Source organism: Phascolarctos cinereus, unplaced genomic scaffold (assembly GCF_003287225.1).
Source record: "Phascolarctos cinereus isolate Bilbo 61053 unplaced genomic scaffold, phaCin_HiC Scaffold_9;HRSCAF=440, whole genome shotgun sequence".
Classification (NCBI taxonomy): domain Eukaryota; kingdom Metazoa; phylum Chordata; class Mammalia; order Diprotodontia; family Phascolarctidae; genus Phascolarctos; species Phascolarctos cinereus.
This window is the reverse complement of record NW_027556402.1, coordinates 59,802,224-59,829,705: the sequence shown is the minus strand read 5'-3', so window position 1 is coordinate 59,829,705 and position 27,482 is coordinate 59,802,224. Positions and strand designations below refer to the sequence as shown.

The following is a 27,482-nucleotide window of genomic DNA, read 5'->3' as shown; positions in this document are numbered from 1 at the left end:
TGTTGGCTGAAGACATTAAAGGTGTCAAAGAAATTTTTTTCTTTCATAAACAAAACCGAGCTTCTTTAGAGCAATCTACAGAATGGTCCAAATAACAATCTTGAAAGAGATAACCTGAATTCTAACAATGAACCTTGAAAAATCTCTTTATTTTGTTCCTTTGACATTCACACCAATCTCTGTATTCTATCTGCTGGCAAGAATAGGGGCAGGAGGTAAACAATGAAAAGGAATGTTATCTATAGGCTCTTTATTACATAGAGGACTGAACTTGGAATCAGATGATCTGAGTCTGAATGCTGCCTCTGATACTTAATAATGATGTGATCTTTGCTCATATAGTTTAACCTCTCTGGGACTCAGTTACCTCATCTATAAAATTAGGGGTTTAGACTCTAAATATATGAACAACTCTAAATATATGATCTTCAACTCATTTAGCTGAAAAGAAAATTTAACAGTTAAATCTTCCCAATTAAATCCTACTCATTTGCTCCCACATGTATCATGTTGATGTTGTTATACTTGAATTTGAAATATCACAGATCAGAGGTAATTTTCTTACCTATTATTCAGATTGGCCCCCAAGAGGCTAGATTGCTTTTGGGGTCCATAAATATGTGCTAATTTTGCATTCTGAGATACTCATTTTTCAGGTTAGTTTAGTGATAGTCAAAGTCTATCAAACATGGACAAATCTACAAAACATGATAAGAGGATATAGCTTATGGGCTTCCCCCGGCCTATTCCCAATGTTTTGCAGGCTTTAGGTTGCCAAGTCATTAAGGCATCAACACAATGTGTATAAGGGCTTCTGTTAGCTCAAGGGTAAATACTGAACCTTAAAAAAATAAATGATGTCCTGAACACTCCAAGAAAATGGCAATCCTCATATACAAATGAAAGCTTGAAACAGTGAGAACATCAATTGCTTTGGAATCAAGAGTTCAAATCTCTGTATTGTTTCAAAACCACCATGTGACCCAGAGTAAGACTTCAGTTTCCTCTAAGGCCTCTTCCAGTTATCAATCTTTTATCTTATGAGCTCCAGAGTTCTTAACTCACTTTCTCCCTGTCTGTCTGTCTGTCTCTCTCTCTGTCTCTGTCTCTCTCTCTATATATATACTTCTCTCTCTCTCTGATGGTTGTCTTTGGCAGTCTAATGAAGCCTGTGGAATCCTTCTCAGAATAATGATTTAAAATACGTAAAATAAAATATGAGCACAAAGAAAACCAATTATATTGAAATAATTATCAATATCTATCTATCTTTGAATTTCCCCAATTCCAGATTAAGAACCCCTATTCTAGTAAGTCAACATACAATTGACTGTTTCTGAAGATAATGTTTGCAGTTCACCATTTGGAAACACTCCAAATATAACGAACAAAATCCCAATTTCTCTGGCGTATACAATCTAAAAAGTCTTGTTGAGTTCATGACTGGCATCATATTGCCAGGGAAAATCTGTCCATTTTTTGTCTCCTATGATGACTGATCTGCTATTTTAGTAATGGTATACTTTTTTACTTCCTCTGAGCATCCAGGCCTTCATGACTTTGGACTAACCAAAATTAAAATAAAGCAGTTTCCCAATTATTGAAAAAAGTATTTTTCAAAATTTGAGCAACTCCTTTTGATGTATGAGTGTATATATATTTTTTTATACTTAGTCTCATGTGGATAAAGCCTTCCATAGGATTCTAGTTCCCAAAATTTAATTGGCACTACAGATAATGCCTGTGGTCTCTGAACAACATAAACATACTGTTAGCTGTTATGGACATTGCATAGGAGTGTGAAATAAAAGCCGGGGGTCTTTGTGGCCCTTTCCTAAGGAATAGGGTATACAAGCCCAGTGGAACTATTTCAGGCATGTCATAGGTGGATGCTTATCCAGTTACCAAACAACTTGTTTCTTCTGCTCAGAATTTAAAAATTCAGACTGATTTGGGGGCTGCAGAGAGAATCCCAAGGACCTGCTGATGCTTTCAGGTTACCTTAGCTATTTCTGGATTGGTCCCTAAGAGTCTAGGAATTGTTTTGGGAGTCTATAAGCTATAGTAAACTTGATAAAATGGCAGGTTTGAAGATGTTAAGGTAACTTGTCATCAGGCATTTCTGTGTGTCATGGTACAAAGATCATTGAGTCTGGAGTTGCAGGACCTTGGTTCAAATCTCTGTTCTGTTCCTTGCTACCTGTGTGATCTTAAGTCAAAACCCCTTAGGTCTCAGTTTCCTCCCTGAAAAGGTGAGGGGGTTGGACTAGATGACCTTTGAGGTCCCCTCAAATTCTAGATCTAGGATCCTAACATCAGCTGAATCTGATTCTAGGGGTATCTGAGCTTGATATTAGATAATAAGGAATGCCTCCCATTGGCATAGTGGATAAAGCACTTAAATAAAGAACCAATGTTTTTAACATCAGTATTCTTTTAGTGAGGCTGTATGTCTGTGTATACCCATTTCCAACGAGCTACATTGTTTTGGGGCTTCTCTGGAGTTCACCAATATGTTTCCCTTCCCCAGGAAACCCAGCATTGGGAAATCTCATCATGCTGTAAGATTGAAACTGCCTAGTACTCACATCTTCTTGGCGCCCTCTGATCCTAGGATTAGAGGGCAGGTCCATGGGCCCCAGGGCCTTTTTTTAAAGAGAAGGGTCTCTGCATTTCCCACCAGCTCCACTGATTTTGGTCTTCTTTGGAATTCTCTGACATGCCCCCAGCTACCTCCCCACCCCCTGCTTTTCAGCTTCCTTTCATGTTATTACCCTCATTAGATTGTAAGCTCTTTGAAGGGAGTGACTTTTTTTTAAATTCATATTTATATCCTCAGCATTTAGCATAGTGCCTGGAACATAGAAGGCACTTAATAAATGTTTATTGGCTAACTGGCTGAATCAGAGAACACCAGAATTTCCAAAGAATTAAAGGTATATTTCATTCAAAGAGCTGTGTAGTAGAGACATGTGGTAAGTGTAAATAATTGCAGAATATTAATAATCATGAATTGTACAGAAGTGACATAAATTATATTATCTAAGAGATATATGACCAGAAAAGGCCATAGGTCAATTATGTAGTAAAAGTGAAGGACAGCAGTTGGATGGCTTATTCTGCTTATGTACTTAATATTAAGATAACCTAGAAGAAGACCCCTACCATGAGGAGTAGTTGCCCCATGGAGGATTTATGGTATGACATAGCTCACATCTGAATGGAATGAAGTGTTGATAGGTTGCTATTTGCATAGCTGGATAGAGCAGATACCAACATTTGAACCCAGATGGAGTGAAGAATAAGAGTTGACTATCTGCTACTCTGGTTACCTAGAATAAGGCCCCCACGATGATGGGTGGTTGATTCTTGCAGATTCATGGGAACATATAGAGTTGAGTCTTGCATAGAATGAGATATAAATAGCTTGCTATTTGCATAGCAAGATGGAATGTTCATATCAGTAGGATCACAGATCCAATGAAGTATTGAAAATGACAATATTAAAAGACTAACCCTTCTAATATAGATATTTATAATGCTTATTCATTGTAGGAAAGGAAAGGAAAGGAAAGGAAAGGAAAGGAAAGGAAAGGGAAAGGAAAGGAAAGGAAAGGAAGGAAAGGAAAGGAAAGGAAAGGAAAGGAAAGGAAAGGAAAGGAAAAAGGAAAGGAAAAAGAAAAGGAAAAAGGAAAGGAAAGGTGAAAGAGAAGAGCGCCATTCTTTGCTTCATTTCTTACCTATCTTTAATCACTGAATGGGCATTGTATCAGTGAAACTGAGACCTGAGAAACACCTCAGATTAAAAAGACCAAGGTCTCCCACTGCATTCGGGGCCATCTCCAATTGTCCTGATCTGTATCTTGCTACTGGACCCAGATGGAGTTTCTCCAGTGGAGAAGCTGAGGCTGGTGACTTTGCACAGCCATCCCTCACTCAAATGCAATTCACTTGCTAGTCATGGCATCATCTTCCTGATATCATGGTCCTCTTCAAGAATGAAGGACAAACAACAGCAATCATTGTAAGAGTGCTAGATTTGGAATCAGGAAGACTTGAGTTAAAATCTTACCTCAGATAGTTATTAACTGTGTGACCCTGAGCAAGTCACCTAACCTCATATCAAATGAAATAGCATATGTAAAGAATTTTGCTGTCCTTAAAGCCTATATGATGCTAGGTATTGTTATTTTATTATTTAATAATTCTGAAATGCTACTTATTTTGTTAGCATTTGACTTTTCAACTTCTGATATTTTGTAAGCTCCTTGAGAGTAAATTTCAGGTCTTTTGCTTCTCTGTATTGCTAGCTGTCCCAACACAATGACCTCCACTGATGGTTCACGTTTATACTCTTAAATACATCAATGGATCTGTGATCTTGCTGAGCTCAGTACCCCCTCCAGCCACTGAGATTGTAGCCCTTCCATGAATGTCAATATTGTGTGGCTTTTGTGCATGGCACTTTGTATATCCACCAGAGGGAGTCCACTATCTTGTTCTCTTGACTTCATGAATCCCTGTGAAGCACATTGACCAACAGTTACCTCCCACTCTTGCTATGTGACCAACCCTTTTCTCTTTTCTTTTGAACTAGTCATACATTTCTTAGATGAAATTGTTTCTTTTCCAGCCTCTCCATTGCACCTTTCATCCCTGTGAATCCTAAGTAACCAAGTATTATAAACCAAACAAATTTTCCAAACAAATCCTCTCATCTATCATTCCTTCAGGGAAAGATATTCTTCCCAGACACTGGATACAAACTTTGTAACTCATTGTCAGGTGGAAGGAAAGGGGGAGAAAAAAGTAATTTATTTTGTCTTAATGCTAGCATCAAGCTTTCCTCTTTTACTATAGCATTCAGATTGGAGAAAACAGTTATTAAAAGGCTTTTGCTATGATTCAGAAATAGTTTGTGAATTCTCACTGCTTGTAAATCAGCTGAGAGTCATGCTTAATCAAAATGTAAATGTGACCATAAGACTTGACAATAAAGAGTCCAACAATTAGGAGACCAGAAAGCCATAAGCTCAAGACATTCTGCTCTCTCTCAGTCCAGAACATACCAAAGCAATTATCAAGGAATGAGCCCATTGTATTTGCAAATTTGAGATCATGCAGTTAAAAGAATGAGGTTGCATAATCAGAACTATGTTCTGCTTCTTAGGAGAAATCATTACAGAAAAGCAATGCAATGATGATTGTGATACTACTATTTTTGAACAATTATAAGACCTTCACACTTCTGCATTTCTTCCTCTATGCCTACATACCAAAGAACAAGTTTAAAACACGTATGTAAAGAATAATTTCTGAACAAACTTTGGATTAACAGTAGTAGTAAGCATTTAAAAAAGATAGTCATTTATATAACATGTGAGGGAGTTCATGTTTTGATTACTTTTATACCGCCTTCCCACCCTGGCACTAGATTTCTGCATTTCTAAATTTTCATTTGAAAACCTGATGTTAAGTTGGTTAAGGCCTTAATTATTGATAGCTGTGGCTTTTTATATTCTACAACTTATGCAACTTGCTAATCTTACTATTTGTTGACATCAAAGTCAAGTCTAAAATTTAGACTTCTGTACATTTGTAATAATGTCAAGTATACATGAAGAGAAACATGATATTCTCAATTGAGGGGTGTGAAAAAGCAATTTGTTCTACTAATTTTAGTAAAAACATCAATTACTGGATGCTGTTTCTCTCTGCCTCTATGATTTCCATCATAATTAATAAAATTGTAAGTTGTGTGTGTGTGTGTGTGTGTGTGTGTGTGTCTTGGAAAGACTATGTTCCTGCACACATGCAGAAAAGTGAGTTACAATCTTTGTGTTTTCTAATGTTTACTCAATTACCAAGGCACAGAGGCACTTTGGAATGTCTACAGACTTACATTATGAGCAGTAATGCTATTTTTTATACTGTGCACAGTATATATACTTTTTTAGATGTATACTAATAACCCATCTTACCAATCAATCCCCCTGTGGTAGTTATTTCTATTAAAGAACTGTACCTCCTCAAAGGTTTTTGGGCTGGGGGAGTTACTAATGATGGAAGGATGCATAACCAGGAACAAAAACAAAGCTGTGGTACCTGGAAAGAGGAAAGAAGGTCAAAGGTCAACAGAGTCAAGGTATAATTTCCCAATGAACAGTATCATTTCATGTCAGTGGGAAAATAAGGAAGATAAGTGTCTGAACAGTTATATCATGAACATTTTTTGAATTTCTTTTCTTGAAATTCCGACATTGTAAAGAAAATTGCTAAACAGCAAGGGAGATATGCCCGTCAATCAAGTAATGGCTAAACAAATTGTGGTACATTGTAAGAAATGATGAATGTTTTGAATATAGAGGAACCTGAGGAGAACCATATGAACTGATATAGAGTCAAGAAAACAATATATGCAATTACTACAACAATGTAAATGAAAGGAATGACAAAAAATTAAAAAAAATAAAGAAAAATCATGGCTCAAAAAACTGATATGAGAAGACAGACCCACTTCACTCTTTTGCAGAGGTACAAGGTCCACAAGTGTTATGTGTTGCACATATTTTCAGACTTTTTTGCTGTATTGATCAGTTATACTGAATTTTTTCCCTCTTTTGTCTTAAAATAGCATTTGTTATATTGAATGTCTCTGCAAGGGAGAGGGAAAAGTGATACTGGGAAAACTATGGTGATATAGAAAGAAACAAAAGATTAAATAAAAACTTATCTTTTTTTTTTTAAAGGCGGCTAGTTTGATACAGTGGAAAGGTCACTGACCTAGGCATTGGGAGGCCTGGTTTTGTCCTACTTCACCACTTATTTTCCATGTGATCTTGGACAAAGAGTGTTGGTTTTGCAATGAGAGAGCTTGTGTTCAAATTCCAAGCCTGCTACTTATTTCTGGTATGAATTTGTGCATGTCAGCCTCTCTGGCCTGAGGCTCCCCAAACTATAGAACTAGGGGATTGGACTTGGTGATGTTTAAGGGCCTTTCCAACTCTATTATCCTGTCATCCATGGTTACCTTCTTTGTGTTTCAGTTTTTACATCTGAAAATACTTATTTTACCTGCATTGTAGTCTTTGAGTGAGGGTGAAAAGAGATTCTGTATGTTGAAGCACTCTGAAAGCAAAAACCTTTCTAAAAAACGTATGATAATACTAAAATCAAGTCTGCCTCTAGGTTCTCATGTAAAGTTCCTAACACCTCCGAGCTGTGGAGAAACTCGAGGCTGAACTAAATGACCAGATCTCAACAAAGTAGTTCAGCAGACTAGATTTAGCTTGAAATATGTTTCTGTATTCATAGAACTTCCTATAGCAAGGTGTTAAATATGTAAATTTCACAGAAAAAAAGGCTTCGATTTCTTCAGGTACAGAAATTTTAAATGTTGCATTTTCTAATGGAGCCACATGGCCTAAGGAGAACTGTAGATTCCAAGGGTTGGGGCTGGGGGTGGGGGTAGGGTAACGGTTTTTGAAAACCAAATTAACAGCATTATTAAAATGCCTGATCAGAGTTATCCTCCCCACCCCCTATCATAATAAGCCATGTATTAGATGGACAAATAAAAAATAAAACTCTGGACAGATGAATTCTAGAAATCAGTTTTTCAAATGCCTCGTGAAACAGAGTAATAGAGAAAACACTTTTCAAGGAGTCAGGAAAAGCTGCCTCAGACACTTAGCTGTGTAACACTGGACAAGTCACATAACCTCCCTGGGCCTCTCAGTTCCCTAATTTGAAAAATGAGGGGGTTGGACTTAATGTCCGCTAAGATTGCTTCTGTCTCTAGATCTATGATGTTATATTCTATAAAGGGATTATAACATAGGCAATTTTTAATCTATGAATTCAGTATGCTTTGCCCAGAAACAGTCTTGTAGCATCTGCTTCCATATTTTTTAACATTACTTGCACAATCATGTAATCTGTTGAGAGTACTATCGGTTCAATTTCAGTTTTTCTTTCAGGTCAAGGTCTAGAAATGTTCATCAAATTTGGCCATGTGATGCTGTATGTCTCCCATTGGGGGTGATCATTTGTCCCAATCCTACTTGGTTATTATGTTGCACGTTATTTATTGTGTAAAGTGTTTTTTATGATCTTTTATTTTTCGTATTTTCCTTATGTCTGTTCTATCTATCTCTCTCTCTAATGTCAAAATGAGTCATGTTATCAAAGACATTACTGTTGAGCAAGTGAATACAGAAAGATAAGATCTAAATAAATAGGTTTTTTTAATTGACCACAAAACTTTTTTAGCTTTAAGATATAATAAAAAAATGATTCATAAATTCTGGTGCCACAGGTTTATGTCTCTGTGTCTCTGTTGGATGGGGAAGGTGCAAGGTATATCACTACTCTTGGTATATGTAGGAGTTGGGGAGATTTGAAGCAAAATAGAAGAAATTATGTACGTTTTCATACCAAGTATAATATGCATTTTATGGAAAAGAAACATAGCACGATGGAAAGAGCATTGGTTTTTGAGGTTTAAATCTCACCTCTGACACTTACTAGTTGGGAAGCTTGGAAAAAGTTGTTTCACTTCTCTGGGCCTCAGTTTCCTTATCTGTAAAATGAGGAGGGGTTGCACTAAGTGACCCCTAAAGTCCCATCCAGCTCAAAATCTATGAGGCATACAAAATTTTTCATCTAATACTATAGGGGAAAATATCTTTGTTATAGACATTTTCACACAGAGCTCCTATTCATTTCCAATTCAATTCAATTAAACAAGCATTTATTACTTATCATGAAGAACACAAAGGTTCCATGGAACACTGAGTAATTCTGGATGAGATTATCCCTGAATCCAATCATATGTACTCTTTGTGACTGTGGATAAATGGATAGACTGAAACTCATTTGCTTATAATATGACAAGAAAACATTTTCTTTACAAATGTTATGTATAATGACTGTGAAACAGAGTCCAAGATGTTCTTAGAAAATTAAGTACTCTATTCCCAGAAACTCTTTTCCCTTTATCTAATAAAAAAAAAAAAAAAGAAAGGCGACACAGCTGATCCTCGTGTATTAGGTGGAAAACTAAAAACGTGGAGATGCATTCTCATTAATAAACTATTCAGAGACTGGAATAAATCAGTCAGGGATGTTGTAGAGTTGGGACTGGGAGTTGACCTGACTTCTAAGGTTCCTTCCTAGTCTAAGACCCTATGATACTTTGGTTCTCTACCTCAAACTGAAACCACTCACCTCTGACATTCATCTCACCTTTAAGTAGTGTTAGAATATGCTCAGGCTTTCATGCGTCAGGCCAGTTATAGAAATGGGCACATGGAAAAAGCACCAGGTAAAACAGGTTCATCATGCCACATGATGCTGAACATCATGTCAAGTTCTCTCAGGGACCGGTCTTATCGATAGTACTAAGGAACGTATCTGACCATGTCACACTGCTGCTCAGGAATATCATTAAGAGCCTAGATTTTGACCCGGAAGAACCTTACAGATTATCTAACCTAACCCCATTCATTTTATAGATGAGGAAACCAAGACACAGAAAGATCTTTAGAATAACTTGTCTGGAATCACCAACCTAGTAAGTAGCAGTGTTAGGATTCAAACTCAGACCAGATAACTCAAAGTGCATTGTTCTTTCTACTGTACCACACTACCTCCCTGTCTGTGGCTCCCTTTTCCCTCCAAGATAAAATACAAACTCTTCTGTCTGACATTTTAAATCTTTCACGGTCTGGTTTCTACCTAGTTTTCCAAAGGATTTTATATTACTCCAGTTCAGGCACTCTGAATTCCAGCCAAATTGCCTTACTAACACCCATTTCTTGTCTCCATGACTTTGAAGAGACTGTCTCCCCATTGCTGCAATGCTCTCCATCCTCACCTCCATTTTGAAGAATTTGTAGATTTCTTCAAAGCACAGCTCATGCACCACCTTGTACACAAGAATGTCACTGATCTCCCTAGTTGTTGATGCTTTTCCCTCCTGAAATTATTTTGTCTTTACTCTGTATGTATTTTGTTTGTGCTTATATCTGCACGTATTATTTCCAACCAATAAAGTGTCAGCTCCCTGAGGGCAAGGACTATTTTTTGTTTGTTAGTTAGATTTTTTTTTGGTCTTTGTATCTGTGTAGCATAGACCATGGAGCATAGCAGACACTCAATAAATGCTTGTTGATGTTAATAAATAGAAGTGTAGAGGAAGTGTTGCAGAGTGCTGAGTGTTAGAGAGTTGGAGTCAAAAGACCTGAGTTCAAATCCCAGCCATACACACTTAGTAACTGTAGCAAACTGGCAAGGCATGTAACTTCCTGAACCTCTATTTTCTCATGTGCAAAATGGAGATGACAATAACCTTGTCTGGCTGTTGTGAAGTTTATAGGAGATATGTGTAAATTCTTTGCAAATCTTAAAACCCTACATAAATGTAAATTATTTATGCAGCCAAAATCCAAAAGAGTCAACCACAATCTCACAGAATCTATCCTAGAGGATAAAGATTAAATCCCAGGGATGAGTTCTAAGCTTTCACTGGGCTTTGTTTTAATAATCTTATGGAAGTAAGCAGTTTGTGAGAAAGAAACTTAAATGTTAGAGGAAGTGGGATGGCTTTCTGCTAGGTATGGATGCACAACATCTTCATTCCTATAGGCTGCATAAAACTTTGTTTATATCTGGGAGTTCAGCATGTCGGGCATCTTTTAGCTTGTTAAAAATAGTCATCTCTGCCAAAGAGTCAGTTTAGCAATGTACCATGTTGGGAAGACTGAACACTTCAGAAAGTATTTTTTCTCCCCTCCCTATGAAGTATTTACTGTACAGGAAGAGAGATACTTAAATGTCTCCCACTTGACTTTTGAGAAAGTTCTGTCATTCATCCTGGGATTACATGAAGAACTTGATTTTAGAAGTGGTGATCACAACACTTGTCAACAAAGCCCTTTGAGAACAGGTAACATTTGGCATGGAATTTACATATTCAACCAGCGTGTCATTTGTTTTCAACTTTTCAACTTGAGAAAAAGAAAAACACTTTGATGTGTACTGAAGTACGTTATTGAGCCAAACAATGATTCTACCGGTAAAGAAAGTCTTAGTTCTCTGGAATTTAAAGAAAGCATTTTCAAAGTAACAAAAGTGCTAGGTAAACTCTTGGGTCATTTGGCTTGTTATATGAGTAATTACATCAAAATATAAAGAAAGAGCTCTCACCAGTTTTCTGAGGTCCTATTACCAAAAATTTTGGTAAGCGATCACAGGTTTTTTCTTTAGACCAGATATCTCTGTGGCGTTTGTCATCACAGGGATTCTAATTGGGGGAAAAAAGAATAAGTATCAGGGACCAGTATATAAAACATTTTTTGGTGCTGTCTGACAACTCTTGAACCCTAGCTACTCAAAACCTTCTCAGGAAGCATGGTTGTGCTGTCTTTTCTCCTAGAACAGTAAAAACTCTTGGCCCAGCATCAGTGAATCTTTTATACAAAAGCATTCTATAGTGAAGTTGTTATTCCACTGAGGATGGAAATAGGGGAGAAGAGAATCACTATAGGACTCTGACAAAATAGCCTCACATATTGAGCATTTCAATACTTTCTCTGTTAACATTTTAAAGTCTTAATTACTTTCTCTAATGGTTTTTCTCTTGGTCTTATTAGCCTCCTATGCAGGAGATTCCTGTTAACCTAAAGGATGCCAGAGTATCAGCACTCAATAAATGACTACAATATAATGGGTCAGATTCTTATCTTATAGGATTCTTTTAGTGCTCATGCTGAGCTTTAAAGGATAAGGATCTGTCCAATAATAGAACTAATATTTAGAGAAGCCAAATTGGTTTTTGGTAGATGTCCTTAATTTCAATACAAATGTTCAGAAAATGTAGAAATGTAACTTTTTGCTTAGAGTTACTGAAAATGTCAATTTTAAAATAGGGCAGAAAGTTAATTGTTAATTAATTTGACTAGTACTACATATATGCAAACTCTTTATATAAGATTCATCTTAATATTCCTTTCATTTAATTTCAACATCAGAGTAAATATTATTTGGAAAGAATTTAGGATTATGATATATTTTGTCATTATTTTCAAAAATGGTCAAGAGGGCTTAGCTTATATTTCTACTCTATAAATAAATGCTACAGACTGTAGCACTTTAAAGCTGTAGCTTATTTTTTAGCACAGAAGAGATTTAAAGAAAAAAAATAGAACGTTCATTTTGGGGGCAGCTAGGTGGCGCAGTGGATAGAGCACTGGCTCTGGATTCAGGAGGACCTGAGTTCAAATGTGACCTCAGACACATAACACTTACTAGCTGTGTGACCCTGCGCAAGTCACTTAACCCCACTGCCTAAGCAAAAAAAAAAAAAAAAAGAATATTCATTTTGACATCTGCCTTGTAAAGGAATCAGTTCAGAATGTGTCACTTGTAATAACAATGTTTACCATGGGGAAAAAAAAGGTGTTACATTATTAGGAAAATTATATTTGATGATATTGGCTCTATTGTGTGATACTGATTCGCAGTACTTAAAAAGTAAGCGTGGCTGATGTAATTATTAGGTTGCTGAGATCAAGCACTGAAAATTTGTTAGTTAACTCTCTTGTTTTAAAGATGAGAAACTGAGAATGAGGGAAGTTGGGTGATTTGGTGATGTACCCAAAGTTTTACAGATAAAATCAAGAAGTTAAAAAGCAGAGATGAGATTTGAACCCCAGGTTTCTACCTCCAGATCTAGGACTTTTCCCATTGTCTTACATAGCCTTCAATTGCCTAATCAAAGTCTACCTTTTTTTTTGTTTGTTTAAGCTCTGTTCACTTTTGTCTGTGATTAGGGTACTCTGTAACAATTGACTTAGAAGTCTGAATTGGAAGAATCTGAGTAGACTCTAGCTCCAGAGTTGAGGCACCTTCAATTTATAGATACATGCATTCTTGAAATTTTTCATTTTCCTATGTTTTCTTTAAAGGGGAACAACAGGGAGTCCAATTTGGCTGAAGCATAGAATTTGAAAGGGGAGTAACATCGAATTGGTCTGGAAATAGAATTTGGAGCCAAATTGTAATCATCAAAGTGTAAGCAATATGAAGATGGTACAGTGTTACATGAGGAGTCAGGAGAGGCCTGGGTTCAAATTTGCCCTCCATCATTTACTACCTGGGTCAACTTGGGCCAATTATTTAGCCTGTCTGAGTTGCAGTTTTCTCATCTGTAAAGCTGAGGTGAAGCCAATAGCACAGAGTGCAAAGATTTTTGATAGGATCAAGCTGTATAATGTAAATAAAACCCATGAATGTTAGCTATTACTTGAAGGCTTTCCTTAACTTCCCACTACAGCACCCCTCAAAAAAGAGGCTTGAAGTAAACCCTGTGCAAAGAGAACTCTCTTTTCCATAAGCAGAGCACACGTCTTTGTTGTCATTTCTGCTTCTCTGGCACCAGAGTGGATTCAGCCCTCCAGAGTGGAAACATCCCCAAACAACTACCAGACTAGCGGTAAAATGAACTTTGGTTTAAGTCTTCAGCTCTAGGGAGCAGGAAAGTTTCTTCTTCTGTATCCTGGGAGAAAACATGTTTGGAGAAAGTATGATTAGGGACGAGGATTAGATCTGTGATGTCACTGGTCCAGGGAACTACCTGTTGAGACAATCATCTCTGCCAGTGAAGGTTGGCACCTTCTCTCTAACTTAGGGTCTTTGAATTTCCTTAGAGCACCAAGAGGTTAAGGGACTTGCACAGCGTCACACATCCGGGATGGTTCAAAGCAAGAACCTGAATCTGGGTTTTCTTGGCTCCAGGTCACCCTCCCCACCACTGTCTCTCTGTCTCTCTGTCTCTCTCTTTCTCTCCCCTTCCTCGGATCTCCTCTCTCTCTCTCTCTCTCTCTCTCTCTCTCTCTCTCTCTCTCTCTCTCTCTCTCTCTCACCTGCCTCTTTGTCTTTCTGTCTCTGATTATTTGTCTTGTTTTCAGTGATAAAGCCATGCTTTAATCCTATGAAATTTTCCTTCCAAAGTTGCATGAATCATTGGAGTACCACTAAGTGCCTAGGTTGTGAAATCATTCCTGTATTGTCCACCATCCTTTAATAACTCTGACACCTTACCTCCTTAATTATTCATTACCTAGATATCCTTAAGCATAAACATTTCCTACCTAATACACTCTCCTACACCTTTAGCCTGGTAAAAAATAAATAAACAAATCAAAACATAGATCAATAAATGAATAAATATGTAAATAATAGGTAAATAAATGAAGTAAGTAAAGCTAAATACATGAATAAGTAAACACAGAAAATAAGTGAGTTAATAACCAAATAAATAACTTAATAAAAAAAATTGTCCATTTCTGATTTGATAAGCTCTGCTAAATGAAGACTTTTTTGGCATTTTTGCATTTCATGACTTTTGATAACCATGGAGTAAGAGTCACTATGGTATAGCACTTAGAGATCCACTTGAAATCAGGAAGACCTGGTCTCAAGTCCTATCCCTGATACACACTGACTGTGTGACTCTGGGTAAGTCACTTATCTTCTCAGTGTCCTGGGCAACTAACCCTTTAAGACTATAAATTATAGACATTCTCCTAATCTGTAAAAGGAAAATGCAGTGGAAGCAGTTTCCACATTCAGAATTCTCCACATCTATGAAGAAATTACAGGTCTGGATCATATCATCATTATCTTGACTATCCTAAAAATTACCATGGAAATACCGTTTAGATACCAAGGCAATTACTCACTCACGTTGTCAGCTAAAGAGTCAAAAGATTTTCAGCCATATAATGCAAGGGCTATTAAAATCTGCCAACTCTTAAAATAATTAGATGTTTGAAATGGAAATTGGAAATTCCCCTTTAAATTAATAAGATCACTCAAATAAATAGGTTCAGTTTAAATCTCGGTCATGACCGTTCCATATCTCCTGAGTGTTCTTGGCCTAGCATTCCAGGAACTAGCCATTCCTAGGTCACGTTGACATGGAGGGTTGGCTCCTCTCCTTGTGAGACGTGATGTTATTAAAAAACAAAATACCAAGCCTCAGGCGGATGGGAGCGTGGCTAAGGTCAGATGTGTATTGGACAAACCATGAATAGCGCAAGCATCAAAAAGGGGTTCTTGGCCCCAAGCCTTCTTTGTTTAGAACAATATAAAAACACTGCGTCCTGTAAGCCCGCTGAGCCTCACCCGCGGGAAGGACGCTTCGCCCGGGAAAATCTTTACACAATTCAAGTTTGTACTGGCTGCAACGGGGCTCCCAGCCGTTGATTGATTTTGGAGGTTCCCTTGAATTGGTGATGTATTCTCTTCCATTACCGACTCTCTTGATCGGTGCTATATTATTGATTGTTCTTATTATTTATGCTTTCTATGCAAATTCAAACTATCTGTGCTTTACTTCTTCTAAATAAATTATCTATTTCCTATTATTTTCTGGTGCATTGGAGAGTGTCATTTATAGGAGCGAATCCGAACCTCACTAAATCCTATTAATACAATGTTATAGAATAATAATAATATTATTAGCTAGCACAATATGTTTTATATTTGCAAAGCATTCTATGTATGATATGTCATTTGATACTTGCAACAACACTTTTAGACAGGTATTATTATTATCTCTGTTTTAAGAGAACTAATTAAATGACCTGCTAAGTATCGTATAGCTAGTAAGTGTCTAAAGTAGAATTTGAACCCAGATCTTCCAGGTATAGGACTCTATTTAAAAGCTTTGACTCTTCAGGTATCAGTTAAGATTATCTTACGGAAGAAGAAAAAAAGTGCTATTTTTTTTATCCTTAGTTTATCTGTTTTACAAATCATGTCCAATTTCTGAGCCAATCCTACCTGCCAGAGAGGGTCTTTCTGCTCTGGGAAGAGCTCAAAGTACTTGTGAGCCAGCTGCACTGGAGGCAGAGTCTGCAGTCTCAGGTTAGTCCAGCTCTGCAGAAAGTTGGCCAAGTTCACAAATGTATATAACCCCAGGCGGTCATTCCCGTAGTTGGACAAATGGGTCATGAAGATGCTGATCTGAAAAGGAGAAAAGCACCAAATAAATTACAGTACATTATGTGCTTCTGACACTAGAGGGCAGTGTAGTCACTGTAGATGCTCTAAATTCCTTAATCCTGTTTTTTCTTTCTTTCTTTTTTCTTTTTTCCCTCTTTGATATCCACAGGAGCTTTGGTTCATAGAGGTTTATTGAATTGGAGGCATGAAGAAAAACTTTATTATGGACACGTGTAGTGGAAGAGGTGAAGAGGTGATGCTATGCCACTGTAAGATAAGATTTTTCTAGGCATAATTGAAAAAAAATATATATATATATATATTTGTGTGTGTGTGTGTGTGTGTGTGTGCATACACACACACACATATACATATCCACATACCTATGTACATATATATCCCATTCCCCCCAAAAAATTTCCACTGGGCAAAGACTTCTTCTTGAGTACCAGTCATATATTAAAGAATTAAACAAGTCATAGAAGTACCACCTTTGACTGAAATATTACATATGCAGGCACATTGTTAGATTAGGAAAAGCACTATATATATACATATATGTATACATATACATACCTATCGATCTACTTATATCCTGCCTGATTTTCCTTAAAAATAAAGTCTGCATCCCTAAGGATAGTTTCATAGCTTGAAAAGGCTCTAGAGATTTTCTAGTCCAACACCATTCTTTTAGAGAGGAGAAAACTATATCCTAAAAGGTTGTGACATACTAATTGTCTCACAGATAATAAGCAGCAGATTGTGTTTTTGAAATTTAGTGCCTGGACTCCTTACATGCCTTACATTACTCAATTCCACTCACATAGCCACCACAGTAGTTCAGACACTCATTCCTTCTCACTTGGACACTCTAAATAGCCCTCTGCTTCTTGTCTCCCTTCTCCAACTGATTGTCAACACAGTTGCGAAACCGATATTCTGAAAACACAGTCTGACCATGTTACTCTCCTTTTCAAGAAACTTCAGTGGCCCTAGGGATAAAATAAAAATTTCTCTGAATGGTGTTGACTGTCGCTTTCAACCAAGTCCTATCCTGTCTTTCTAGTCTGATTTCATATTATTCTAGTGCAGAAAGAACATGACCTGGAATTAGGAAGACCTCAGTTCAAATTCTGTCTCAAACACTTACTAGCTATGTGACTTTGAGCAAGTCTCTTGGCTTCTGTCTGATACATCTTCTTTAACTGTGAAATGGGGATAATAATAGCATCTACTTCTCAAGATTGTCATGAGGATGAAATGAGATTAATATTTGCAAAGCACTTTGCAAACCTTAAAGTGCTATATAAATACTAGCAATTATGATATTATTATTATCATTATTATTCCTTAGCTCAAATACCATCTCCTGCATTACCCCTCTGGTGAGGTCCCCATTTATTAGGGCTCGCTCCTGACCTGAAATCGTTCTCCAGTTATTTTATGCATGTTATATATGCACAGACATAGACACAGACACAAATATCTATCTATACATACACACACACACACACACACACACACACACACATTTGTATGCCTTCTCTCCCTCTCCTCCCTGCACCAATAGAATGGAAACTCCTTGTGGTCAGGGATAGTTTTGTTGTTTTTATTGTATTTCTAACAGAGCATAGTGCCTAGAGCATAGCTGGTACTTATTAAATACTCATTAAATTGAATTGAATTAAATGTACCAATTCCTTGGAGTTAAGTATTTTGGGAGAAGTGTCCAGAAGAGTAACTTGGCTTTAAATAAGTGAGAGTTTTATTAGTGAAAGTGAATTCTCTTCAGCTAGATTGATTGAGCTAAGAATGCTAGATGTAGAGACAGAGGATCTGGGCTTCATATTGATTCTGCCTAATGTAGGGCAAGTTATGTTTCTACATTTCTAAAATGAGGGGGTTGAAAAATATGCCTACACAAGTTCTTTCCTAAATATATGATCTCCTGATAATACTGAAGCAAAGAAAGAGCCACAATACAACACGTTCATGCTTAATATTCATAAGTAGCCAGAAGCCTTAATTCTACCCCAGCTGAAGCTTCTTGTGATCTCCAGTTTTAGCACCAATAAGGGAATATCAGCTGTCACTAAATATTTCAACTGTCATTGTCCAAGTCCTTAATATTTAATAAGAGTATGTGTAAGCAGGTGTGGGAATAAGGTGGGAGTGGGATAATGGACAAAATCGAATAAATGGGCATGCACAAAATTTATATATACAAATAACTAATTTTTTTAAAAAAACACCTCTCCAAAAATTCTAGCAAGATAAAAAAAAAAAAGAAGAACCCCTTGGAAATTCTATCTTTAAAGAATCCAACAGAATTTCAAGATAAAACCAAAGAATTCTTCATTACAGTTCTTCGGAATGTCACTTGACCTATATTTCTTTCCATTTCTTGTCTTCTCCACCACATTTCAAATTTTTTCCCCACATTAAACTATAGACAGTTATTTATCTATCTTTCCCAAAAGTAATGAGTATCATAGGGGTCAGCTAGTCTAACACAAAAGAAAACAAGAATTCTTTCTATAAAGCAGCTCACAAATTGTTACCCAGACTCCCTCATGAGGGACAGCTCTCTACTTCTGAAAGTATCTCTTCCACTTTGGGACAGCTCTGATTTTTTCGTTATTTAATCTGATTTCTCCTTCACCTCCCCCCAAAATAATCTGCCTCTTTGCAACTGCCCTGAGCTACTCCTTGAAGTCAAAAAGAAGAAGTTTTAATCTTCCTTCCCCATCGTAGCCCTTGGAATACTTGGGCATATATTGGATTTAGAGCAGGGGCGTTGGATTACAGATCTGATATTCTCTATTTATGAGATCTTGCACAAGTTGCTGATGGTGTTCTCATCCGTATAAAGTGGGTTGAGTGAGATGATCTTTGGCTCACTTCATTTTTTTAATTGAAGATCCTAGGATTCAAATAATTCAAAAGAAAATGTTCATTATTGATGTTCTCTAAACTATGCCAGAGGTTTATTCGCACAAATGAATAAATCTTTGGCCAGGAAACCATAGGTAATTTGCTTGGCCTCTCTCAGCCTCAGGGTGGTCATGGCAAAAGTGCTTTCAGAAGTTTAAAGTACTATGTAAATGTGATTAGCAACAATTACAAGGGAGAGGAAAAAAAAACAAATCGGGTAAAAACTAAACAGATCTAAAAACTTATTTGTTAATGAATATAATTATTAATAATAAATGAATATATGAAAGAGCAGGAGTTTCATTAACATAGGGGACTCTTACTATGGAAAATCCCTTGAACAATGAAGAACATAACGCATTTCTTACATAGATAAGTACAAAATAATTACGTGCAGTCCATAGAGTAGGGACTCAGCTTGGGATCTATAAAGCTACAAGGGACCTTATGGATAGATTTCAGAGGTCCATAAATTTTTATGTAAAAAATGTACATCTTTTTTTTCCGCCAACCTCTAACCTAAGTTAAACATTTTTTTTTCAGTAATAAATGGAGGTAACAAACATTATTCTGAGGGCATAAGCTTCACTGCCAAAAAAGTCCATGACAAAAAAAAAAAAGAGGTTAAGGACTACTGATGTAAAGAATAAGTGATTTGCTGGGATCATACAGACGCTAAGTGTCACAAGAGGGGTAAAAAGCCAAGTCTTCTTAACTCTAAGTCCAATATATACCACCCTTATTGTTATTGTATCAGGGAAATTCCTTCATCTGCTAGACTGGGCACCTCCCATGGAACTAGGCATGGCTTCATAGGGAAGGTCATGTGCTTCACTTTCCTGAGATGGATCAGTAATGTCCTATTTGTTCCTGTGAGAGGGATTTTGTTGAAGACAGCTGGTGACTGAGCCAGGAAGAAATGAAATGTCACTTCATTAAGTTATGAGACACAGTTCCACCTCTTTCTTTTGATATTATTGGGACTCTCCCAGCTCTCCTTGGACTTTCATAAAGGGAGTGGGGAGAGAGAGAGAGAGGGATTTTTTTTTTCAACCCAAATGGTGGCTGCAAAAACATGGCAGTGAGAACCTGTGCTTGCCTAAATGACCTAAAACTTCAAATTCTTCCCTTCTCTCTGTCTCTGTCTTTGTCTCTGTCTCTCTCTTTATCTCTGTCTCTGTCTCTCTCTGTCTCTGTCTGTCTGTCTCTCTTTCTCTGTCCACTTCACCAAAACAAGATCCTGAGAGATGGATATTTTCTAGCCCTGATGGCTACCTGGGGAGTTTGTAATGATACTAAGATGTTTTAATTTCTGATATCTGAAATACTGATATATGTATATTTATATGTACATGTTTGTGTGTATATATATATATAGAAAGACACACATAGTTCCCATTAAATAAAAGCATTTTGAGGTCCCCAATTTTAAGAATATTAAGAGGTCCCAAGACCAAAAAGTTTGAACTCTTCTGGTATAACCTCTTTTTGATTATATGGCATTTGACCTTTCTGTAATTGATAGTATCAAAAATGCAGAATGTGTAAAACCTCCTTCTGGAAAAAGGCTCAAAATTTAGGTAAATAAGATGGAAAGGAATTGTGACTTACCATGGAAATAGCGAATTCATACAGAAATGAAATCATTTTATTCATAAAGCATTTGGAAATTTATTTTTTACTCTATAGGATATTTCAGACAGCTTGTATTAATCAAATTGTTGACAATTCCAAGCAATTCCTTTGGCTATGATTCCCAGATATAATGGGAGTGTCAAAGAAACTTCCCAAGCACTCAATAGGCTGCAAAGCCAAGCTATCCTAATAGTTCAAGTTAGGAAGAGAGCATTTTAGTAAAATAAATAGTCCCCTGTGAATGAGTAATAATATTTATGATGATGATGATGATGATGATCATCATCATCATCACTGAATGAAAATGGAATGTTAAGCACAAAGGAACTAAAAGGAAGAAATAAATAAAAGTCTGGATAATGCATAAAGCAGCAGAGGTGAGAGAAAAAAATTATATTAAAGTTGTGATACTATACAGAATAAGACAAAAATATAATCGTTCACTATTATGAACTAGACAGGAAAAGAAAGAGAAAAGAAAAAAAAGAGAAAGGAAGGGAATTGTATTCCATTGAGCAAATCCAGCCATGTTTAGGTATGGAAGGCTTCCACGGTGATCAAGAAGATTTATTTGATCCAGTACCAAAGTTTCTCTTCACTCTACCTCAGCATAGGTTTTACCTTAGAATTTATATAATGGAAGTACTTGTAGTATTATTTTTAAAAAGCTCAAGAACAGACTCAGGCAGTGGTGGAACTTATAAGCACAACTTTTATCCACTATGGTTTTTCTTTAAAAATGAGATCACCTTTCTCTTCTTTTCTTATTTCTTTCTTTTCCTGTCTTGTTCATAATAGCGATAACAACCACAAAAAGAGCAAACCAAAGAAAAGTTTTATGAAAACCATTCTTTAATTTGGTAGTTCTCATATAATGTCGGGTAATGAAAGGATTTCCTCTAAGTCAAACACACACACACACACACACACACACACACACACACACACACACAGAGCTTCATTAGAATGATACGGTGGAGAAAGTACTGGCTTTGGAATCAGACCTCCTATGCTCCAATCCTGACTCTACTACTTATTAGCTAGATGATTTAGGGAAAATGAATTCAATTGTTCTGTGCCTCAGTTTCTTTCTCCATAAAATGGGGAGGCTGGGTAAGCTTGCCGCTGGAGCATCCAGTTCTAAATCATAAGATCTTATAATGTCTTTCTAATGCAGCTTAATAACAATTGCAATTTTTCAGAAATTCAGAAACCAGGCTTCTGAGATTATTTATCTTCATAAAATTCAAAGTAAGGTTCCAAACTTGCATTTCTTATGAAGGAAAACAACCACAATAACAACAAAACAACCTTAAAAACTTTGTAATTAAATATGTTAGTGTACAAGCACACAAATATGTATTTGTTCATCACTAGTGTAGAAACTCCCTTAACCTATGAAGATTAGCAGCTAGTTCATAATTTGTAGTCTTAAAGATCTCCCTGAGGTCCTGAGAGATTAAGTGATGTCCAGGGTCACATAGCTATCAGTGGGTCAGAGGAAGAAATTGGGCACAGGTGTTCCTGATCTCAAAGCCAGACTTTTGTCTATTTCATTCAGCCTAACTCTTATTAAAAAAAAAATCTATTTATACACACACAGACAGACATGCATTTTTATAGCCATTAGGTCAAATTCCCTGTCTAACTTTAGTAAACATTTATCTTATCAATACTGCGTGTACACTGCACTTGCCTAACTTACCCATGGGCCAAACAAAATGGAAAAGTTAGTGATACTGTCAGTTTGTGGAATGGCTTTATTTGTCCTCTCTTGGAACACATTTCTATAATCTCAGGCAAATTTCTTCTGCTATGACATTCAAAACAGAGTGCCGCTTTTCAAAATACTCATCGCTGACAGAAAAATATGTTCCAACAATGGGAAAAATAGAGAAAATTCACCAGAAATATAAAAAAAGTCTTAAAAATGTAGTGAGCATCACTGTTCTGTGTGCAGCATATAAACCCAAATAGGTTCTCTATTGTGGCCAGGACACTTGTTAGGTGGGATTCAACTTTTTTCCTTTTCTTAAAGTAGACTGTCTTCTATCTGTATGTTTTTTCCACTTTTCTCTCTCTATTTTTTTGTGCATCCATCTTGACGTTATGCAAAACATATGAAACATAATATCGCAAAATAAAAAATCTGTTTCACAGGGAACATTAAAAAAAATCATTTAGTGACACTTCTTGACCTGGTTCTCCAACTGAAACACATAATCACGTAAGGGGACATCATTTATCAGGACCAAAACCAATCCCCCCAAAAAAACTTCAACTTCTTTCAAAACTAGAACTTCAGTCATTTTTTTAATGGATTAAAAATTTCCCTTCTGGCAAGTAATAGTTTCAGCACACATACACACATGTACACACATATATGTAATGCATTTATATAACATATACATGTATGTGTGTATATATACACATACATATACAATATAAACATACATATATGTATGTATATATTGCCAGATAGGTAACCTTTTCAAGGTTGTGGTGTTATTATTTAGTTTGGAAAGTGCAAGCAGACAAGCAATCTGGCTGTTGTTCTCAACAGAGAAATAATTGGAAATTTTTTCACTAAAAATGTTAGTTTGATTTCTTAATGGTATCTTTCTTCCGTATATCTGCTTTGACCTATCACATTTATAATGTCAGTTCACCTCTTGGCAATTCCTTACCTGCCAACAACTTTAGTTCTACACTGGAAGAGAAAAAGAAATAAAGGACACTTGAAAAGGTCACTAGTTCAGCAAAAGGCATTTTTTTCCCTTTTCCCCAAAGGGAATATTTTTAATTTTTTTAAATGCTTCATAGCTGAGATTAAAAAATAAAAACTGAATGGATCAAAATAAATCACCTTTAATATATACTCATTTTCAACAAAATGAAAAAAAAATGTCAATGCAGAGTCTAATTTCATTTCTGTGATAGTTCTTACTCTAAACATTGTCTGAGTAATAATTTGTAACCAAAAGACTAATTAGCTGCTTAAAATTAAAATTATGGGAAATTTTGCCAAAAGGCACACATTTGATCATTAGATGAAGGCATTTTTTTTTTAGCACATCAATAACAGACTATATGTATGTGTATTTGCTAAAAAGTTGTTTATGTGCAGTGGCAAAATGTAGCTGTCAAATATATAGTTAGCATTTGTGAGAAAAGGAAGACATAACCCGATCCAACACTGAACTCAAAGAAGGGTAACTTAGAAAAGAAACATCAGATGAGTGATATCTCTGGTAAATTCTAAGTATTTAGTGACCTATCAAACACTAATAACAAAAAGTTGTTCTGCTGCTAAAAAAAATTGTAAGAGTTTATAATGTAATAATTATCACGTCCTGTTTTTTAAAAATAAATGTTATAGCTAGCTGAGAGGTTGCTATGGTATAATGGGAAGTACCAAGGACTTGGGCACAGTTAATTTGAATTTGCTTCCTGACTTTATCAATTTGTGACTGTCATTCTCTCTGCCTCTCTGAGACTTATTTTTCCTCATCTGTAAAAGGGGAATAATGATACACTATGGATTTCAAAGGGTCGCATACCAGCTGGTGTTAGTCAATAGTACTACACATCTATGGATGTATGTGCATGTAAGGAAAAGGACCTTATGGTACTCTTTCCCATTTGCATTTTGTGAGTCTAATGCATTTTCAATAAGATACAGAGCAAAGATTAATTCAAAGAAATTTATATATACAGGTATGTATGCATATGTATATGTGTGTATATATGTGTGTGGGGGTGTGTGTGTGTGGGTGCGGGTGTGTGAGTGTACACATACATACACACACATACAAACACAATTGGAATTTTTTTCCCAAACAAGCAAAAGGAAGGTAATAACTAGATTTTGTCCCTTTTTATCTTATTTCATCTGTTTATATAAAAATATTTGAAATGTGTTGAGTGTATCAGAATAGTATTAACGCAGAACTTTTACTGTCTCAAGTAATTGCCCTGCTTAGGCTGAATATACTTTTGAAAACAAATTAGAAGTCCAGTTAATTTTGGCAAGATTATATCCTACTAATCCCCAACAAGTAACGTACTCCAGGAAAAGAGACCTTGCCTAAAGGCCCTATCAACCCTGAATCTCTGGAGAAAGTGATGATGATTTCTGGGAAATGAACTCCTATGAATGGAAGAATGGAAAAACTCTCTACGGAAATAGTGTCAAATGCTGCAGAGCAGTTAAGAAGGAGAAAGAAAAGATCTTTGATTTTTAAGATTGGTACAGAAGAAGAAATTGAGTCATAGAAGTGAAATGACTGAATCAAGGTCATCCCACTCATCAGTTTTGAGGCTAGGTGTTAACCCTTATATGTCAGCTTCAAAACCCTGACCATGATATTATACACTCCTCTGCCTCAGACATTATTTAGGGGAGCAACCATTGTGGTGAAGGAGCCAGGCATCCCCACCAACTAAACAAGCAAGACAGTCTGACTGAAGCATCACAACACCCTGAGGGAGGGACCAAGGGACACGTGTCTTAAGCAGGCCAAACTACTCTCCCACCTCAGCCACCACCTTATTAAAGTACTGAAGCATACTTAAAATTAAGCTCCTAATTTTAATAATAATAATAATAATAAAATAATAATAATGATAATAATAATAGCAGCTAGGATTTATATAACACTTTAAAGTTTGTAAAGCACATTAAAATTATTACATCATTTCCTCCTCATCATGTTTTTCTACCTCGTTCCTGAGTCATTGCTGCAGTCTTTGAAAGGAAAAATTCATTTCAAAAAGACTTGGCAGAGATCTCTTAAGATTTTGGATTAGGAGATCTGATTACCCATGAAGGAAAGCTGGTAGGAAAAGCCAATCATTCTAAATCAGGGACAGATTTCAAAGGTTCCATGAAGGAGGTCAATGTCACTTAAAGCAATTTGGCTTTGACCAATTCATCTTTTTACAACATTTAAGTTGCTCGCTTCATTTTTCTATCTGTATGCAGAAGTGCAAGTTCAGTCCTTTCATTATAAACTAATGATTGATGATTAATTAGTCCTTCTGTAACGTACCAGGATCACACATACCATTGGTTTAATGCAGTGCCATTATTTTAGTTACTGAACAAATGTTTACAAGCCACAGGAGTATATCTAACTCTCAGGCCACCTATATCCAATTAATTTTCCATTGTGTATATTGTATGTGCTGTTCTGACATCACCTCCACATTATTCAGTAAGGTTCAGTTGCAGGTAATCAGAGAATAGACAACAGCTGTTCTTGCTTCATTAGACTCACAAAATGTCGGAATAATTAATATGGTTGAAGTTTCTGCTACTTTAGAAAGAGTGGTTAAGAAAAATCTCTATTTGAACATAAAGATAAAAGAAATGTTGGGCTCAATTTCCAATGAAAACATCTTTTGTTCTCTGCTTACTTTTTTTTTTATTTTAGCCTCTTAGCTATGCAACATTTGTCCTCCACCAGAATAGAGAAAGAGGTTTGCAAAGACACAGAGTCAGTAGATTAATTAAACATCCTTAGTTGTCCTTATTATAACCTGCAAGAATTCAAAATATTTTCTCAAAGGGAATGTAAGTGCATACATGCTTTAAATGAAGTTAGGGCTCCCTGATGAAACTCCAGTCTCTGATTTGTGTTCGAATAAATTGAATTTTATATCCTCTCAAAGCCAGTTTCATTTAATGGTGTAGGGAGGGGGGGAACAACCGAACAAACAATGTCCCTTTGAGTTAAGCACTGCAGAAGCTTGTTAAATGTTAAAAACATATGAGAGGGCCAGGTTAGGTGACATTCCAGAGAGTTTGCAGAGCTTTGTGTAGTTCTAAGCTGCTTCCTGACAAGAGAGGCCATTTCCCCCGCTCCAATCACCAAGATTCTCCTCTGCAGGACACAGCATGGTTTGTTGGCTAGAGAATCGGTCTCTGAGCCAGCCTTTGCTGCTTTCCTGGCTGTGATGCTTATCTGAGCAAGTTGTTTAAATACTCAGTTCCCTCTAGGGAATTCTCTAAGGACCTAACTTGATCTACATGCATTGGCAGAGGGAATTTCCTCATGTTGAAGTTCCCTATGTCAATGAAACTCTGGCCTCCTACATTTGTAATACATGATGCTGAATCATAGAACATCAGAATCTCAGAAGCTTAGCACAGTTCCTAGCACATAGTAGGCACCTAATAAATGTTTATTAAATGACTGAATGACAAGAAGAATCCAAAGTGCACGTGATCTGAAGGTCAATGGCACAATATTTGGCAGGCATAATAGGCTGCTGGATATAATCATGGCTAAGACATAGGGCAACAAAGCAACATATAATTGGACAAGAAGGAGAGCTAGACAGGTAGTGGGAGTGAGGGATCAAAGATGGATAGTCTGAGTTCCACATTAGTACCCACAAACTATTAAAAAGGTCAAGAGGAGGGTCTATAGCACATTGGAATCCTCTATAGAGTATTTGTGGAAAGACATAGCAACTAAAACCTCACAGGATCAGAATAGGTAGGTTTTTTTATCTCTACCAGTAGAGGAAGCACCTTAGGTCAGTGAGAACACAGATCTAAGTAAATGAAACTATAAGAAGAGGGTTGGGATAGAACTGAGCTCACTGGAATGAGAAGGTTAAATAGAGAGGAAGATGGGTGACAGTAGAAAACCATTTCTGCACTAGGATGAAAATACCAGAGTCAGTTTAGGTTTATATACCTCATAAAGAAAAGAGATATAAGAGTAGCAGCTAGCATTAATTTAGCACAGTAAGCTTTACAAAGGACTTTACAGATATTAGTCTTACAATAAACCTGGGAGAGATATTCTATTATTATTTCTGTTTTACAGATGAGGAAAATGAGGCAAACAATGATTCATTACTTTGCCCGTAGGCGAGAACTAGTAAGAATC

The 27,482-nt window shown here is 36.4% G+C and overlaps 1 protein-coding gene across 1 annotated transcript in view; it reads right to left on the bottom strand.

Moving 5' to 3' along the window:
* Window positions 1-27,482, bottom strand: part of LOC110195665 (bifunctional heparan sulfate N-deacetylase/N-sulfotransferase 3) — a 214,490-nt gene that overhangs the window by 23,995 nt on the left and 163,013 nt on the right. Inside the window, exons 7-9 of the mRNA XM_020968490.2 lie at window positions 15,850-16,032; window positions 11,209-11,305; window positions 5,982-6,105 (exon numbers count right to left, since the gene is read on the bottom strand). Coding sequence (XP_020824149.1) covers window positions 5,982-6,105; window positions 11,209-11,305; window positions 15,850-16,032 — 404 coding nt within the window. The remainder of the gene's footprint in view (window positions 1-5,981; window positions 6,106-11,208; window positions 11,306-15,849; window positions 16,033-27,482) is intronic.